The sequence below is a fragment of the Anomaloglossus baeobatrachus genome, chromosome 5 (genome assembly GCF_048569485.1).
Source record: "Anomaloglossus baeobatrachus isolate aAnoBae1 chromosome 5, aAnoBae1.hap1, whole genome shotgun sequence".
Taxonomy (NCBI): domain Eukaryota; kingdom Metazoa; phylum Chordata; class Amphibia; order Anura; family Aromobatidae; genus Anomaloglossus; species Anomaloglossus baeobatrachus.
Window position 1 is genome coordinate 380653996 of NC_134357.1, and position 18534 is coordinate 380672529.

General features: G+C 42.8%; 1 protein-coding gene across 1 annotated transcript in view; it reads right to left on the reverse strand.

Moving 5' to 3' along the window:
- Window positions 1-18534, reverse strand: part of LOC142311524 (serine/threonine-protein kinase 4-like) — a 90628-nt gene that overhangs the window by 2376 nt on the left and 69718 nt on the right. The window contains exons 8-10 of the mRNA XM_075350032.1: window positions 18128-18256; window positions 15782-15977; window positions 2515-2666 (exon numbers count right to left, since the gene is read on the reverse strand). Coding sequence (XP_075206147.1) covers window positions 2515-2666; window positions 15782-15977; window positions 18128-18256 — 477 coding nt within the window. The remainder of the gene's footprint in view (window positions 1-2514; window positions 2667-15781; window positions 15978-18127; window positions 18257-18534) is intronic.

Sequence of the window (18534 nt, forward strand, 5' to 3'; positions counted from 1 at the left end):
CTGGGTAAGGAATTGGCTAAAAGATAGGAAACAAAGAGTAGTCATAAATGGTACATTCTCTGATTGGGCTATAGTCAGCAATGGTGTACCGCGGGGATCTGTGGTAGGACCGATTCTTTTGAATAATGACCTTGTGGATGGGTCTGATAGTAAAGTGCCAGTCTTTGCTGAGGACACCAAACTATGTAGGGTATTAAAAACTCACCTTGATAGTACAATATTACAAAAGGATCTGACACTTGGCAAATGAGATATAATGTTGATAAATGTAAAGTAATGCACCTAGGACGGAGTAATCCTATAACTGCGTATACATTAAATGGAAGTAAACTTGGGACTACAGAACAGGAGAAGGACTTGGGTATCCTCATTACAAATAAGCTGAGCAGCAGCACTCAATGTCAAGCAGCAGCTGCTAAAGCAAACAAGATGTTAGGGTGTATAAAAAGAGAGATTAGATCCTGTGATCCCAACGTATTGTTACCCCTCTATAAATCACTTGTAAGGCCACATCTGGAGTATGGGATCCAGTTTTGAGCTCCATATTTAAAAAAAAAAGACATTCAGAAATTAGAATCAGTTCAAAGGCGACTAACTAGACTACTACAAGGAATGGAAGGCCTCCCATATGATAAGAGGTTGAAAAAGTTGGGCTTGTTTAGCTTAGAAAAAAAAGACGTCTCAGAGGAGATCTCATTTATATGTATAAATATATGTGTGGTCAATATAAACGACTGGCACATGACTTAATCCTTCCAAAGACAATACTAAGGACCAGGGGGCACTCACTGCGAGTGGAAGAAAAGTGATTCTGACAGCTAAATAGGAAAGGGTTCTTTACAGTTAGAGCAGTCAGACTGTGGAATGCCCTACCACAAGAGGTAGTAATGGCAGATACTATTACAGCTTTTAAAAAAGGCTGGATGATTTCCTCATACACAAGATTGTTGGTTATAAATGACTTAATGACAAAATATATAATTGGTGGAGGAAGGTTGAACTGGATGGCCTTAGGTCTTTTTCAACCTAAGTAACTATGTAACTATTTCAAAGGACTAAATCAGTAAAAATTAGCTTAGAAAACCCAACAATACAGTCCATAATCAAAGTCATAAAAGTTACAACAGTTGCACTTTATTAATCAAGTAAAATGGTGTGATGAACATACAAAAAAAGTGGGTAGGCGCACCACCCAGGAGGTCCTGCTGGCAACCAAGTATGTTCCTACTTTTTCTAGTAATGAGCGAGCACTACCGTGCTCGGAACTCATTAAGAGCACTTGAATGTACTCAAGTAAAATGGAAGTCAACAGGGGACGCGAGGATTTTTACTCACGATTTCCAAGAAAATTCCCCCTTTGACTTCCATTATACTCAGTTACTTGAGTTGCACTTATCCGAGCATCCAATTGCATCTTGCAAGTATCGAGCATGGTAGTGTTTGCTCATTATTACTTTTTTCTTTTGGGAAAACATTAATGAAAAGACAAGTGCAATAGGGTCTTATCTGCCAGTAAAGCAGTATTGCTGAATTCATTGAGTGCTCAACTGGTGGGGATTGTGTACAAACAACCTAGGAATACATTCAAAACCTATGGCTGCTCAGGCCCCTCGAATAACAGAAATGGATGTCAGGAAAAGAAGGGCTAAATATCTGAGATGCTGATGGACAAGATGCACAGGATGTGAAGGGACAAACCAGGTAAGTGTAATCCCAGTAGTTTGTGTCTACGCGTTTCGAAGTATAAAACTTCTTCAGGACAAAAAAGACAGTAGTTGACCTGAAGAAGTTTTATACTTCGAAACGCATAGACACAATTAACTACTCGGGTTACACTTACATGGCTTGTCCAATTCACATCAGGTGCTTCTTGTTCATCAGCAGCACGGATATTTAACCCTTCTTTTCCTGACATGCATTACTTTTTTCTTTTGGAATACAGTGACTAAGGTTTTTGTTATATATGGAGTTATGCTCAGCTAAAATTTCTACTTTATGTATTTGTTTATTACCTGATCTGTCTCCTCTTTCACTTTATGTTGATCCCACTGCGATACATATAGGCTATAATTATATTGTATATTTGATGTATCCTATTAGCCACTTGTTTCTTACAGCAGTGCATCTCCTCCACAACTTTGTACAGTTATACACTTGTGTTATGTGTCCTTGTCCCTCTTTTGTTTATTAATGAAGTAAGATGGAGTGATGAACAAACTACAATTGTTTTAACCTTTAGGACTGGATTATGGACTGTATTGTCGGGTTCTTTTGTGTTTTTTTGTTCATATGCAATGTGATAGGTTCCCTGTAATGTAAAATGTAACAGTTTGTGTCCTAAGCTGTATCTTGGTGAGGTCTATGCTCCTGCGCTGACCGAAGTGGTCATGCACTTATTTACAGAAGAAATGGCGGCCCCAATCTAAAGATACCACTTGGATTTCTCCTGCGAAGATCAAATCAAGGATTACCCCACCTAGCAGCAATACAAAGCACTGTATCAGCAGAACTTACAAAGCTGTAGTCTCCATTCAGAGGTATCTTAAATTCAGAGGAATCTGAAGAGTTTTCCGGGGTCTTTTTGTCTGACGCACCCAACAAGTTCTCATTCTTTTCGAAGTACTCAAGAAATGAAGGTTTGGCAAGTGGCGCAGGTTCGTTACTTTCTGTAATATCAAATGATAAGTTGTATATAACATTATTTTTTACAATGGGTATATAAATATTTAATGCTGCAAGTCTCCGTTCACATTTGCATTATGGTTTCCCATAATTTTAAAGTCAAGAATTGCGCATTTTACGCCACTATTTTTCCCATAAAAAAAACCAGAAACATTAATAATAACCCGAAGAACTCTACAACAATCCTGATGGACCAATTGACTTTTAATAATCTGCAGGATATGCCTTTATTATTAATGGAAGACATGATGAAATGTGAAAAGTCAAAGTGTAACAGTCATTTAAATTTTTCTTTTATAAATCAATAAAACATATGAAAAAAAAAGAAACGTGTTAGATCTTATTAGAGGAATCCTTTTCTTTCTTGTTCTGAGCTGATAATTCAATCTCAATTCACAGATAAAAAAAAAAGTGTCTTCAGTGAATACAAATTTTCCCATTACTGAGATAGGAGATGGCAGTTGGTGCTTATAAAGTTCTATGGAGAACTGTAACTCACTTTGTGTATGCCCTAGCTCCCTCCTCCTCCTTCCCAATGCATAGAATGTTAAAAATACCAATTGCCGTCTCCTATTTCAGTAGTGAGAACATCAGTCTTCACCGAGTACAGATTTTACCCATGAATTGAATGTGAAAGATCAATCCAGGGAGGTGAAAGAAGCAAATTAAGATACATTACAATTGTGGCTTATTTTCATTGTACTATTGACTTACAAAATAAAAATTAAATGATAGTTACTCTTTAAGATGTTTGCAGTGAATAAAAACAAAAAAGCAATAATTAATTTTTTTTGCAATTTCTTTATTCCAAAAATACAAATAAAAGTATATCATTAGCTGTAAAGCTGTAAATCAACCTTGTATATGGATGATCATTTCATTCTGTGGTTATCAGCACTAGATCGCAGTCCACCCAACACAGCGTAAATGTCCTGGCTCACATACATAACCAAGCTTTGTCCACTGCTATGAGCATTTCATCATTTCTGCATCTAGCATTTCGCCTAAGGATTAGACAGATGTTTCCCTGGAAGTTGGTGAGACACGTCTGTTTTCATATGACCTTGACTGAGCAGTGAAGGACAGGCCCCTATTGTAAGATACGGTAAAAGCTTTTCTTCCTATGGGAGTATATTCTTTCAGGCTCAAGTATTGGTGAGCCTGCTAGGAGGAAAGTAAAGATTGCAGTAGGATATAATTACGGAGCACTGACTGCACAACTCAAGAGTCTAAACAGAAGGACAAAGCTCAAAAATACATCAATCAATGCAATGTCAAAGAGTGAACTGAGTACAAACTTCCCTACAGTTCATTACCAACACATACTTTGGTATATTAAATAAAATCTGTCCAGCATACAAAGTAGGAGGAAGATGGTTGGCGCTCTGGACAGTTGGTGGTGTACACTGCTAGGTTGCAGATCCACATATAGGGTAATGAGAACCATTGCATTTTGTTAAATGGAAGTGAAGATGTATTGATAGGTCAAGATAGGACATTCAAGTTGTTCCACATTTCGAGAATGTGGTCATCGTAAATGTTTTGGTCCATCCAGAACTAGGTCATGGCCTAACATGATGTGGACTGGTGTGCAGGATGATGGCTGACCGGGTTGTAATTAGAGATGGGTGAACCTGCAGATATTCAGGATCGACGGGTCTAACCGGTTTTAAAACAAAGTTAAAAAAAAAAAAAAAAGCACAGTACGGGACCGGACTAGAACCCAAACATCTGCCCGGAAGCCAATCCCCATATAAGTATATGGGAACCCAAACATTGTGCTTCAAAATGCTGGTAGAAAGGGCTAAGGGAATTAGAAAAGGAGTGTCATACTTAGCAAGTTTCCCATGGAACACTACTTCCGGGTATGCATATTAAGCCTCATACATATTTACTGCTTCACCCACCGACAGTCCTGGCGTCTGATTGGTTGCAGTCAAACCGCGCCCCTATGGGGCCCTATGAGGCTTTTGATTAATTATTTAAATAAATGGATTTAAAAAAAAACAAAAACACAAACACACGACATGCGGTCCCCCCAATTTTGATTTGACCTTGTAAGTCGCTGTTATGATCGCTGCTTAGCTGTCAAACACAGCAGCCGAAGCAGCGATCATAACGACACGCGTCGCTGTGCTGCAACATGTGCAGAGAGCAGGGAGCCGCGCACACGGAGCGCTGGCTCCTTGCTCTCCTAGCTACAGTACACATCGGGTTAATTAACCCGATGTGTACTGCAGCTACATGTCACAGTGCAGAGAGCAGGGAGCCGCGCACACTGCTTAGCGCTGGCTCCTTGCTCTCCTAGCTACAGTACACATCGGGTTAATTACACAATGTGTACTGCAGCTACATGTGCAGAGAGCAGGAGCCGGCGCTGGCAGCGTGAGAGCGGCGGAGGCTGGTAACGAAGGTAAATATCGGGTAACCACCTTGGTTACCCGATGTTTACCTTGGTTACAGCTTACCGCAGCTGCCAGACGCCAGCTCCTGCTCGCTTCATTTCGTCGCTCTCTCGCTGTCACACACAGCGATCTGTGCGTCACAGCGGGAGAGCGACGACCAAAAAATGAAGCTGGACATTCAGCAACGAGCGGCGACCTCACAGCAGGGGCCAGATCATTGCTGGATGTCACACACAGCGACAGCGACGGGACGTCGCTGCAACATCACAGAAAATGGTGACGTAGCAGCGACGTCGTTGTGGCTGTGTGTGACACCACCTTAAGGCTACGTGCGCACTGAGTATTTTTCACGGCGTTTTTTGCGCGTTTTTCGGGTGCCTTTTTGTGCGTTTTTGTGCATTTTTCTCAAAAACTGCCTGACTTTGCTTCCCCAGTCCACACACATCTTTTTTTAAGCTACGTTTTTGAGCTAAAAAGAAAATGGACATGTCAATTCTTTCCTTCGTTTTACTGCATTTTGTACCCATGCAATGCATTGGAAAAACGCAGTGATCAATAATGCAGCAAAACGCAGCCAAAAACACGTGTTTTTACCGCTGCATTTTTGCCGCGGGTGCGTTTTTTGCAGCCAAAAACGCAACATTTTTGAGAAGTGCAAAAACGTCATAGTGAGGACATAGCCTTAGGGGTTAGTGACAGCTGCCATTAAGTCCTAGATTAGTAATGGGAGGTGTTTATGAGACCACCCCATATTATTAATGCTGTAAGTGAAAAAAAAAATATAGACACAAAAATCCCTTATTTCAGGCCCCCTTCACACGCACGTGTCTCCGGTACGTGTTTGGTCCGTTTCCGTATGTACCGGAGACACGGACACACGTACTCCAATGTTATTCAATGTTTGGAGTTACACATGCGTTTTTCCGTACGGTCCGTGTGTGTGATACGTATGTGTATCCGTATTACACGGATGCATGTCCGTTTTCTGCACGGAACACGCACACACGCACCCAATGAAAGTCTATGTGTCCGTGAGCAAATGTACGTGACACGGATGCATCTCCGTATGGTCCGGTACTTTTTGTGCTTTTTTGAAGCGATGTCGGTCAATCTTTTTTTCTGTGTATGTCAGTCAATCTCCCTCAGTCAGTCGGTCGGTCTCTCTCTCGTCTGTCCCTCTCTCAGTCTGTCGGTCAGTCTCCCCACTCTCTCATACTCACCATTCCCCAATCAGCGGCGCGGCGCTGCACAGCTGTTAAAAAAACTCCGGCTGCTCATTATTCAATCTCCTATTCCCTGCTTTCCCCGCCCACCGGCGTCTATGATTGGTTGCAGTGAGACACTCCCCCACGCTGAGTGACAGCTGTCTCACTGCAACCAATCACAGCCACCGGTGGGCATGTCAATATTGAGCAGTATAAAAAAAATAAAATAAATATAATATATTATATATATAAAATAAATAAATAAATAAATAATGATAAAACGGTGAGCGGTCCCCCCCCAATGTTGATACCAGCCAGGGTAAAGCCACACGGCTGAAGGCTGGTATTCTCAGGATGGGGAGCTCCACGTTATGGGGAGCCCCCCAGCCTAACAATATCAGCCAGCAGCCGCCCGGAATTGTCGCATCCATTAGATGCGACAGTCCCGGGACTGTACCCGGCTCATCCCGAATTGCCCTGGTGCAAACGGGGTAATAAGGAGTTAATGCCAGCAGCCCATAGCTGCCACTAAGTCCAAGATTAATCATGACAGGCGTCTCCCAGAGATACCTTCCATGATTAACCTGTAAGTTAAAGAAAATAAACACACACAACGAAAAATCCATTATTTGAAATTTAAAAAAAAAAAAAAAAAAAAAAAACACCCTCGCTCACCACTTTATTAAGCCCCAAAAATCCCTCCAGGGCCAGCGTAATCCACGGAGGTCCCGCTATGCTCTCAGCTCTGCTACATGAAGGTGACAGGAGCTGCAGTAGAACACCGCCACTCCCGTCAGCTCCACGCAGCAACTGAGGAGAGAAGCGCGATCAGCGATGATGACACTCACGTCACTTGCGGCCACCGCTGGATCCTCCAACTGTGACAGCAAGTCTCCCGAGTGATTCAAGTGTGCTGCGCGATCAGCGATGAAGTCACAGGTGAGTTGCGGTCTCGGGTGGAGGACTCCAGCTAGCCGCGGTTAACCTGAGTGACGGCAGCGCAAATCGCGCTGCTCACTTCAGTCACTCAGGGGATTAGTGGTCACCCTTGAGTCCTTCACGGGTGACCGCTAATCAGGACGCGACACAGACAAAGCCGCGGCATGACAATGAAGTCGGGTGAAGTGCACCCGAGTTCATTCTCATCGCGCGTCGCTGTCTGCTGTCAGCGTGTATGTAGCAACGTCATTGTGCATCACACATGGAACATTTCACACGGACATTACACGTACGTATCACACGCAAACAAGGCTAGCATACGCCATAACACGGATGTCACACGCACCGGAGAAACGGACATAAAATACGGAACAAGGACCCGAAAAACGGAACGTAAGACACGCACGTGCTTTTCACGTGCGTGTGAAGGGGGCCTCAAATAAAGTAACTTATTCTCCAATTAACCCCAAACTCCTACTTCCGATGTAATCCACACACATCCACACATACTGAAGTCACAGCGTGTGGTCACAGAACATGACAGCATGCTATGGCTTCAGTCAGAGACTAACTGAACAGCAGATGTGAGGGGTGACATCACTCAGGTTATTTGTGCTCACAACTGGAAGTTCCCACGGTAACCCACCTGTGACCACAAGTAAACTGACCTCAGGTGACCTCATTGAACTCACATCAGGTGAATTCATTCAGTTCAATGAGACCTGCATCTCTTGGCAGAAATCCGAGGGGTTCTTTTTTGGGAAAGAGGCGGATATGGGTCTGAAATTTATACACCAAATTCCTGCACCAATACAGCATCTCCTGACAAAAAAAAAAAAGCATCAAAATGAGATGCAGTTTTAATGCAATATTTTGCTAGGAGATGCAGATTTGGTGCTGAAATTTCTACACCAAACATCTGCACCAAATCTGCATCTTCTTGCAAAAAAAAAACAAAACAAAAAAAAAACAAAAAAAAAAACACGATGCGGTTTTGATGTGATATGAATGCGGTTTTTGCCAGAAGATGCAGATTTGGTACAGGAATTCGGTGTATAAATTTCAGCACCAAAACAGTTTTGTGCGGTTTTTTTTGCCAGGAGATGCAAATTTGGTGCAGAAATCTGGTGCAGACATTTCAGCACCAAATTTGGTGTATAAATTTCTGCATCAAATCTGCATCTCCTGGCAAAATATCACATCAAAACTGCATCATGTTTTGATGCTTTTTTTTGCCAGGAGATGCAGTGTTGGTGCAGGAATTTGGTGTATAAATTTCAGCACCATATGTGTATTTCTTGGCAAAAAAGAACACCGTTTTCTGCCAGGAAATGCAGGTCTGATTGCACTCAGTTCACCTTAAGAGAGTTCACTGAGGTCACTTTACCTGCGGTCAAAGGTGGGGTACCATAGGAACCTCCAGCTGTGACCACAGATAAACTGAGTGATGTCACCGCTTACATCTGTGGCTCAGTCAGTCTCTGCCTGAAGTCACAGTATGCGGTAATGTTCTGTGCCCGCATGCTGTGACTTCAGTATGTAGCAGAGTCGGGATCGTCGTGGGACCTCGTGTTATTTACATCGGAACTGGGTGTTTAGGGTTAAAAAAAAATAATTCTGAAAACAGTGAGGGATTTTGTATTTTTATTTCAAATAAAAGGAATTTTTCGGTGTTTGTGTTTATTTCTTTTCACTTATAGTATTAGTAATGGGGGGCTCTCATAGATGTCTCATATCAGCCCCCAGTTGTTGGCTTTATCATGGCTGGGCATCAAAATTGGGGGGGGGGGGAAATCACACACTGTTTTTTTTAAATCATTTATTTAAATTATTTAAAAAAAAAAAAAAAAAAGCCGCATAGGACCCCCCTTATTTTGATACACAGCCAAGATAAGCACATTACTGGGAACTGCAGCCTGTAGCCGTATGCGTTATCTGTGCTGAGTAAGAATCACAATATGGAGACACCATACGGCAATTTTATATATTGTTATTATTATTTATTATTATAGCGCCATTTATTCCATGGTGCTTTACAAGTGAAAGAGGGCATACGTATAACAATCATTAACAGTACAAAACAGACTTGTATATGACGAGAGAGGACCCTGCCCGCGAGGGCTCACAGTCTACAGGGAATGGGTAATGGTACAATAGGTGAGGACAGAGCTGGTTGCGCAGTGGTCTACTGGACTGAGGGCTATTGTAGGTTGTAGGCTTGGTGGAAGAGGTGGGTCTTGAGGTTCCTCTTGAAGCTTTCCACGGTAGGTGAGAGTCTGATGTGCTGAGGTAGAGCATTCCAGAGTATGGGGGATGCACGGGAGAAATCTTGTACGCGATTGTGGGAAGAGGAGATAAGAGAGGAGCAGAGAAGGAGATCTTGTGAGGATCTGAGGTTGCGTGAGGTAGGTAGCGGGAGACTAGGTCACAGATGTAGGGGAGAGACAGGTTGTGCATGGCTTTGTATGTCATTGTTAATGTTTTGAACTGGAGTCGTTGGGTGATGGGAAGCCGGTGAAGGGATTGGCAGAGTGGCGAGGCTGGGGAGTAGCGAGAGGAGAGGTGGATTAGGCGGGCAGAACAGGTTAGGATAGATTGGAGGGGTGCAAGAGTGTTGGAAGGGAGGCCAGAGAGCAGGAGGTTGCAGTAGTCGAGGCGGGAGATGCTGAGGGCATGTACTAATGTTTTTGCTGATTCTTGGTTAAGGAAAGCACGGATCCAAGAGAGATTTTTGAGTTGTAATCAGCATAAGTTGAAGAGGGCTTGGATGTGTGTGTATATTTATTTTTACCCCACTGTAGAGATGCAGACAGCATGTGTAATTCTAAACAATCACAAATGCTGTCACACAGGGTGGGGACGCGGTTTGACTGCAACCTATCACAGATGCCGGGACTGTTGGTGTGCAGCGGAAGCAGTAAACATGTACGAGTTAATTATCGGACACGGAAGTAGTGTTATACTTACAGATTCTCCCACACGGCTATAACGGTCCTGCTTTATTCCCCATTTTCTTTAACTTGATTTTTTTTTTTTTTATTATTATCTGGTTGGCCAAATCCAATTAGTTACACAGAGTTTTCTGAGAAATCCGTGTTCAGAGTCGGTGCATGGATACTAGGTATCCAGTATGGACCCCAAACTTTACAGTTCGGGGTTCACCCATCACTAGTTGTAATGTCTCCAAGTGACGTGGTTTTGAACTTCATGACACAAAGTAACATCAGATATGCAAGTATGGAGGTAAAAGGATCCAGGACACTATCAGTGCTATCAGTGTTGAAAGTGATTGGGTCCCAATCCTTGTTTCTACGAGAGAAGTGATCATGCAACCTACATGACCAGCTGTAATGCTGGCCAGTGCCCCATGGAATACTTGACAATGACTTCTTCTCTTACCATTTACAGAGATTATAATATATATATATATATATATATATATATATATATATATATATATATATATATATATATATACATACATACACACACACACACACACACACACACACACACACACATATATACATACATATACACACACACACACACACACACACATAGTGCCTTGCGAAAGTATTCGACCCCCTTGAGTTTTTCAACCTTTTCACACATTTCTGGCTTCAAACATAAAGATAAAAATTTTACTGTTATGGTGAAGAATCAACAACAAGTGGGACACGATTGTGAAGTTGAACAATGTTTATTTCTTATTTTAAATTTTTGTAAAAAATAAAAAACCTGAAAATTGTGTCGTGCCTTATTATTCGTATTATTCGGCCTCTTTAAGTTAATACTTTGTAGCGCCACCTTTTGCTGTGATTACAGCTGCGAGTCGCTTGGGGTATGTGTCTATCAGTTTTGCACATAAAGAGACTGAAATGCGTGCCCATTCTTCCTTTGCAAACAGCTGGAGCTGAGTGAGGTTGGATGGAGAGCGTTTGTGAACAGCAGTTTTCAGCTCTTTCCACAGATTCTCGATTGGATTCAGGTCTGGACTTTGACTTGGCCATTCTAACACCTGGATATGTTTATTTGTGAACCATTCCATTGTAGATTTTGCTTTATGTTTGGGATCATTGTCTTGTTGAACGACAAATCTGCATCCCAGTCTCAGGTCTTTTGCAGACTCCAACAGGTTTTCTTCAAGAATGGTCCTGTATTTGGCTCCATCCATCTTCCCATCAATTTTAACCATCTTCCTTGAACAGGCCCAAACCATGATGCTGCCACCACCATGTTTGACAGTGGGAATGGTGTGTTCAGGGTGATGAGCTGTGTTGTTTTTACGCCAAATATATCGTTTGGAATTGTGCCCAAATAATTCAATTTTGGTTTCATCTGACAAGAGCACCTTCTTCCACATGTTTGGGGTGTCTCCAGGTGGCTTGTGGAAAACTTTAAATAACACTTTTTATGGATATCTTTGAGAAATGGTTTTCTTCTTGCCACTCTTCCATAAAGGCCAGATTTGTGCAGTGTACGACTGATTGTTGTCCTATGGACAGACTCTCCAACCTCAGCTGTAGATCTCTGCAGTTCATCCAGAGTGATTATAGGCCTCTTGGCTGCATTTCTGATCAGTCTTCTCCTTGTTTGAGATGAAATTTTTGAGGGACAGCCGGGTCGTGGTAGATTTGCAGTGGTATGATACTCCTTCCATTTCAATATGATTGCTTGCACAGTGCTTCTTGGGATGTTTATAGTTTTGGAAATCTTTTTGTAACCAAATCCGGCTTTAAACTTCCCCGCAACAGTATCACGGACCTGCCTGTTGTGTTCCTTGGTCTTCATGATGCTCTCTGTGCGTTAATCAGAACACTGAGACCATCACAGAGCTGGTGCATTTACACGGAGACTTGATTACACACAGGTGGCTTATAATTATCATCATCAGTCATTTAGGACAACATTGGATCATTCAGAGATCCTCAATGAACTTCTGGAGTGAGTTTGCTGCACTGAAAGTAAAGGGCACGAATAATATTGCACGCCCCAATTTTCAGTTTATTTTTTACAAAAATTTAAAATAAGCAATAAATAGCGTTCAACTTCATAATTGTGTCCCACTTGTTGTTGATTCTCCACCATAACATTAAAATTTTTAGTTTGATGTTTGAAGCCTGAAATGTGGGAGAAGGTTGAAAAATTTAAGGGGGCCGAATACTTTCGCAAGGCACTGTACACACACATATACATACACAATATAATATTAATTAATATATATATATATATATATATATATATATATATATATATAATTATACACACACTCACATATACACACACACTGCAGGGTCCAGGGGAGGTGGGGGTGCTGCTGGGGGCAGGTGAACGCTGCGGGCTGCAGCCTTTGATCTCCTACTCCCGCTCATATAATATGCACAGTCGCTGTCCATCTCCGGTGGTGCTGAAATCTCCATCTCCGGTGGTGCTGAAATCGCACCGCAGTGACGGGCTTGGGGAGCGGTGCATATTATTTGTCCCTGCGCCCCCCTGTGATGGCACATGCCCCCCCCCTGTGTTAGATATGGCCCCCATGCTGCTACTCATTCTAAAATAAAAAAGCTTTACTTACCCCCTCCAGCGTTTCTCCCCGGTGTCCCTGCTTCCACTGTGATCAGGCACGCAGAGATCTCAGTCTGCTGTGCTGATCACATGACCGGCACGAAGAACCAGGAAGTGGAGGAAGAGAAGCATGGAGGGAGACAGGAGGGAGATCAGCGCTGCAGGAGGTAAGGAAAGAGTGTTTTATTTTACTATGGGCAGCAGCCTGGGGGCGATATCTAACACAGGGGGACTTGTGCGATCTATAGGGGCCATGGGCAGCAGCCTGGGGGCGATATCTAACACAGGGGGACTTGTGCGATCTATAGGGGCCATGGGCAGCACCATGGGGGCGATATCTAACACAGGGGAACGTGTGCAATCCATAGGGGGCCATAGGCAGCAAAGGGGAACGTATGCAATCCATAGGGAACCATAGGCAGCACAGGGGAACATATGCAATCCATATGGGGCCATAGACAGCACAGGGGAACGTGTGCAATCCATAGGGGACCATAGGCAGCACAGGGGAACGCGTGCAATCCATAGGGGGCCATAGGCAGCACAGGGGAATGTATGCAATCCATAGGGGGCCATAGGCAGCACAGGGGAATGTATGCAATCCATAGGGGGCCATAGGCAGCACAGGGGAATATAATATATATAATACATTCCCCTGTGCTGCCTATGGCCCCCTATGGATTGCATACATTCCCCTGTGCTGCCTATGGCCCCCTATGGATTGCATACATTCCCCTGTGCTGCCTATGGCCTATATACATATACACACATACACATACATACATACATACATACATACATACATACATACATACATATATATATATATATATATATATATATATACACACACACACACACACACACACACACACACATACATATATATATATATATATATATATATATATATACAGTCAGTAATTGTATGAGTCGGGCACTATAACAGTTCTCTAAGATGCCCAAACAACACTACCCAGTCAATGTACTAGGGATTGTACACGTGTCAAAAGCACGAGGGCCAACGTTGCTAAGTACACCACACTTCGCAGGTTGTAAAATCCCTAAAGCCAGCTCAAGAGATCTTTAGGAGTCAAAAGGACCTTACTTGTAAGTTTCCATAACAGTAGTACAACTCTTCATTAAAATCAGCACTAGGAGAAAAGCCCTTTTAAATATATTGTGCAACTTTAATCTTCAATAGAAGTTTTGTACTGGAAGCTGAATCACTTCATTGATGTGTGGACACTGCTGGCACAGTTTCCTGGCCATCTGCCCCATCTGCCCCTTAAGGCAAGTTGGCAGGCGTCTACAGCTAAGTCAAATATACAAACATTTATTTTAACGCTCCTTGGACCATTGAAAAATAGAACCTTTTTGTCAGCAATACAATGGATTTGCAACCTCCACATGTTTATACAAATGCGAAATGCGTTGTGGTTGGTAAACTATTAGTGAGTAGATTTGGCACATGAATGCACATACGCAATATCCCTGCAGAACTATTAATTATCAGACATGTAAGGAAGGCATTCGGCCTAAATTAGTTTCAAGCAAACACTGTACTGTTAGATTACCTTGGGGATGATGAGTTAAATCACATCTGGACCCACAAACGTGTATGTGAACAAATGGGTCCAAGCCTTCTTGACCAATCACAAGCCAAGGAAAATCTATAGAATTGCATGATCAGCCATTCAACAGGAGAACATACTTCTAGCGACTAATATATTGGGAGTGCGTCCTGGGGCGGGTACTTCTGTGTGTAGTTTTCAATTCAATACCATACAAGAGGTATCAATTAAATCAAAAATTATTCATTGGATGGAATACCGTATTTTTCCGGACCATAAAACGCACTTTTTTTCCCCCAAATGTTGGGGGAAAGTTGGGGGTGCGTCTTATGGTCTGACTATAGGGCTGCGGCCGGGAATGAGGGTGCTGCGGTGGAGCGGGTCATCGGGGGCACGAGCAGGCAGTAGCAGCGCCTGCCGTGACCATGTGGTCCCGCTCATTACGTATGCATGCCTATCCTCCCGCCCATTTCTCAGCGCAGAAGCCGGCGCTGACAGGTGGGCGGGAGGATGAGCTGGGACGCGCGCATAGTAAAGAGCCGGTCCGCATGATCACCCCTGGCAATTACAGCCTGGAGTGATCATGTGCGGCTGTATTCACTGCTCCCCGCGCGTCATCATCAGCGCGGGGTGCAGTGAATCAGTACACTCACCCGTCCCCGTGTGTGGAGCCGTCCCCCTGCAGCACGCGATGTCTTCCTGTCTGTGCCGGTCAGCTGATCTGTGCTGAGCTGATCAGCTGATCGGCACAGACAGGAAGACATCGCGATGCAGCAGGGGAACGGCTCCACACACGCAGGTCAGTGGTGCAGAGAGGAAGATGATCGGTGCTGCAGGGAGTGAGGAACAGGTGAGTATAAAACGTTTATTTTTTTCTCTGTGCTATAGGATACAGGCCATATACCAGGATGGTATATGAGCACGATGGGGGCATATAGCAGGATGGATGGGGGGTATATGAACAGGATGGGGGTATATGAGCAGGATGGGAGTATATGAGCAGGCAGGATGGGGGTATATGAACAGGATGGGAGTATATGAGCAGGATGGATGGGGGAATATGAGCAGGATGGGGGGTATACCAATAGGATGGGGGTATATCAATAGGATCGGAGTATATGAACAGGATGGGAGTATATGAGCAGGATGGGGGAATATGAGCAGGATGCTGGTATAGGAGCAGGATGGGGGTTTATAGCAGGATCATATACAAGGCAGGAGGATCATTACCAGGATGGGGTACCTTAGTAGAGAATTAGGGGACATTACCCCCATAACAGTGTCAGCAGCAGATCCTCGCCCCATATCAGTGTGTCATGACCACATTTTTTGCTAAAAGTTTTATTTTCCCATTTTCCGCCTCTAAAACCAGGGTGCGTCTTATAGTCCGAAAAATACGGTAACTTACGCTTCATGGTACCAGACTCTGCCTCCTCGTCTTCATCCTCCTTGTTTATTAACATGGTGCCAAGCTGTGTTTCTAAGCGTTCATTATCCACCATTGTTCCGTCAGCCCCTTCACCCATAGTGCCGAACTCCTGCATGGTGTTAAATTCTAATTTTCGAGCCTGAACCATAGTGCCAGCATCAACATCATCCTCGTCCTTAAAAAGAGACAAAAAAATTCCACTAATAAAAACTTTAAAACCACATTCTAGTATAGAAATTGAACACTTCATGCTTAGCTAAAGGACTTATATTGTGAGGATCAGTGGTCAAGTATATTTCTTAGGTCGCTCATTTTGATTCCAGGTAGTGGTGGGATGGCACAATCCCTCTTATTTAAAGGGGTTGCAGCCTGATAAAAATATTCAGTGTGTGATGACTATTTTGATAGAAAATGCAGTTATTATTGTAGCAAAGAATGTATCGTAAAGGGTCCTAGATTTAAAAGGGACTGTCAGCACAAAATGATTGCATAAACTAAGTTCAGGCACTTGGTGCACCCTTGGTGTGGACAAACATTTCTAGGCACCTTCCCACCTGCTTATTTGCTAAAGTTGTCAAGCAAAGATGAGGGAGTGGGGTTAAAGGGAAAACAAGTGGGTGGGAAGGTGCCCTTAACCGTTTGGCCACTCTAAGGGTGCACCAAGCGCCTGTACTGGGCTTGAACAGTCATGCTGTGCTGATAGATTTTCGTTAAAGTGTCCATGCACTTTAGACTACCGTGAGGCAAACCTGCAGAGATGAGGCGGGGTCTGCTGAGAGATTAATGTATATAGGGGCCTCCCAACTCTTCTCCTCTCCTTAGATGAGGTTGGAGGAAAGAAGGATAAAGCAGATCAGATTTCCGATGTCCGATCTGTTTGTTCTATGTGAGATACACCATTATCAGGAGTCTGACAGCCGCTATTTCAGAGAACACAGGAGCGCTCCACAGAGTCGAATGTTCCTGTTTATAGGAATCTCGAGAGAGAGAGAGGTAGCGGTTGGCCAAACAATATTTTGTTTATGGGGGCTTTAAAGAAGTGATAAGAACCCACGGGAATTTTTTTTCTTTATTACTTTAGGGTTTTTTATTTGACTTTGTATTTATTTGCATTTTCTGAGCAATAAAAAACTAGGATAATTATTTTACCAGTTCCATTTCCAAAATCACTTACAAACCACAAAACTTCATACTTTGCCTTTCCCCTATTCTGTCACCTATCCCTCCATCCCCCTAATAAAATCCAAAATAAGAAAAAAAAAAAAAAGTAGATCTAAATAAATATCATTTCTCACAAATTTAATGGGTAACATTATATTCCCTGGCCCCAGCAATCCTGACTCAATTAGTACTATTAGTACACAAATGGAGATCATATTTGCCTACACCTTTCTTCAAATAACTCCAAAATATTAAGACTCTCTCCGGTTCCCTAAAACATCTACCCGGGCGGTGACACAATATCCCCAAAAAATAGAAATCCATGACCCCCTTCGTTCTCAGATTTCTGAGTTTTTAACTACACACAATATACAGGCAGTGGACTGATGTTTTAAATCATGTTCAGATTTCCTCTTGTAAGGCCTCATTCACACCTCAGTAGTTTGTATCAGTGTTTGGATGACAAAGCCACTAATAGAACTTACAAAGAAAAACTACAATTGAAAGATTCACCTGTTCTCTGTCAGAAATAAAACAGACTAACAAAAGTAAAAAAAAAACAAAAACAAATGAAAAACCTTAAAGGGAATCGGTCACCAGATTTTTGCTACGTAATCTGGGAGCAGCATAATATAGAGACAGAGACCCTGATTCCAGTGATGTATCACTTTCTGGGTTGTTTGCTTCAGTTTTGATAAAATCACTGTTTTATCTGCAGGAGATTATTACTAGACAACTAGCAAACCTTCTGCCAGGTACTCCTCAATATTCATGACCTCTACAAAACCCTGCCCCCTGCAGTCATTAACAGCTCTCTACCCATGCACAGTGTACACTGAAAGCTGTCAATCAGTGGTGTGGGCGGGGTTATACAGAGCGCTGCATTCCAAGATCTGATAGATCTGCAGCAGATAAAACAGGGATTTAATCAAAACTGCAGCAATCAGCCCAGTAATTACATTACTGGAATCAGGGTCTCTGTCCCTAAATCATACATGCTCAGATGGGGGTAGAAAAAACCTGATGATCAATTCCCTTTAACATAACTCCATTGGCTTTCCAGGTGTTATTGTAGGTAGTGTGTTAATAACGTGTATACACTCCCGATAAATATGCTGTGTACTACATGAAACAGGCCCTGTAAAAACATTAAGAATTACCAACCGCGTTCTCGTCCTCTTCTGGTTCCATCTCACATTGCTGTAATTCACTACGTTTGATCTTTGCCTCCATTGATTCATTTATGAGGTGTTTCAAAATGGATGCTCCTTTGGTTGTTTTAACAAATGGGTGCTGGGATGATGGAAAATATATTTTACATTATAAATAAAATCAATATGAGGCTCGCCATCCCAAAAAAGCTGCTAGAAAGAACATCGACTACATTTTCAAACTTTAAATACACGTAATACACATAAAGGTTTCTCAAAATTGTATGTAATTTACCCGTTATTCTCTGCAGCAATACCTTTGGTACTTGGCGTCCTCTTCCAGGTAGGTCGTGGTTGTATTTCTGTAATCATGTTGCTCTGCTCCAGGCCAATCGCACGCACAGACTTCTGGCCTCGTAA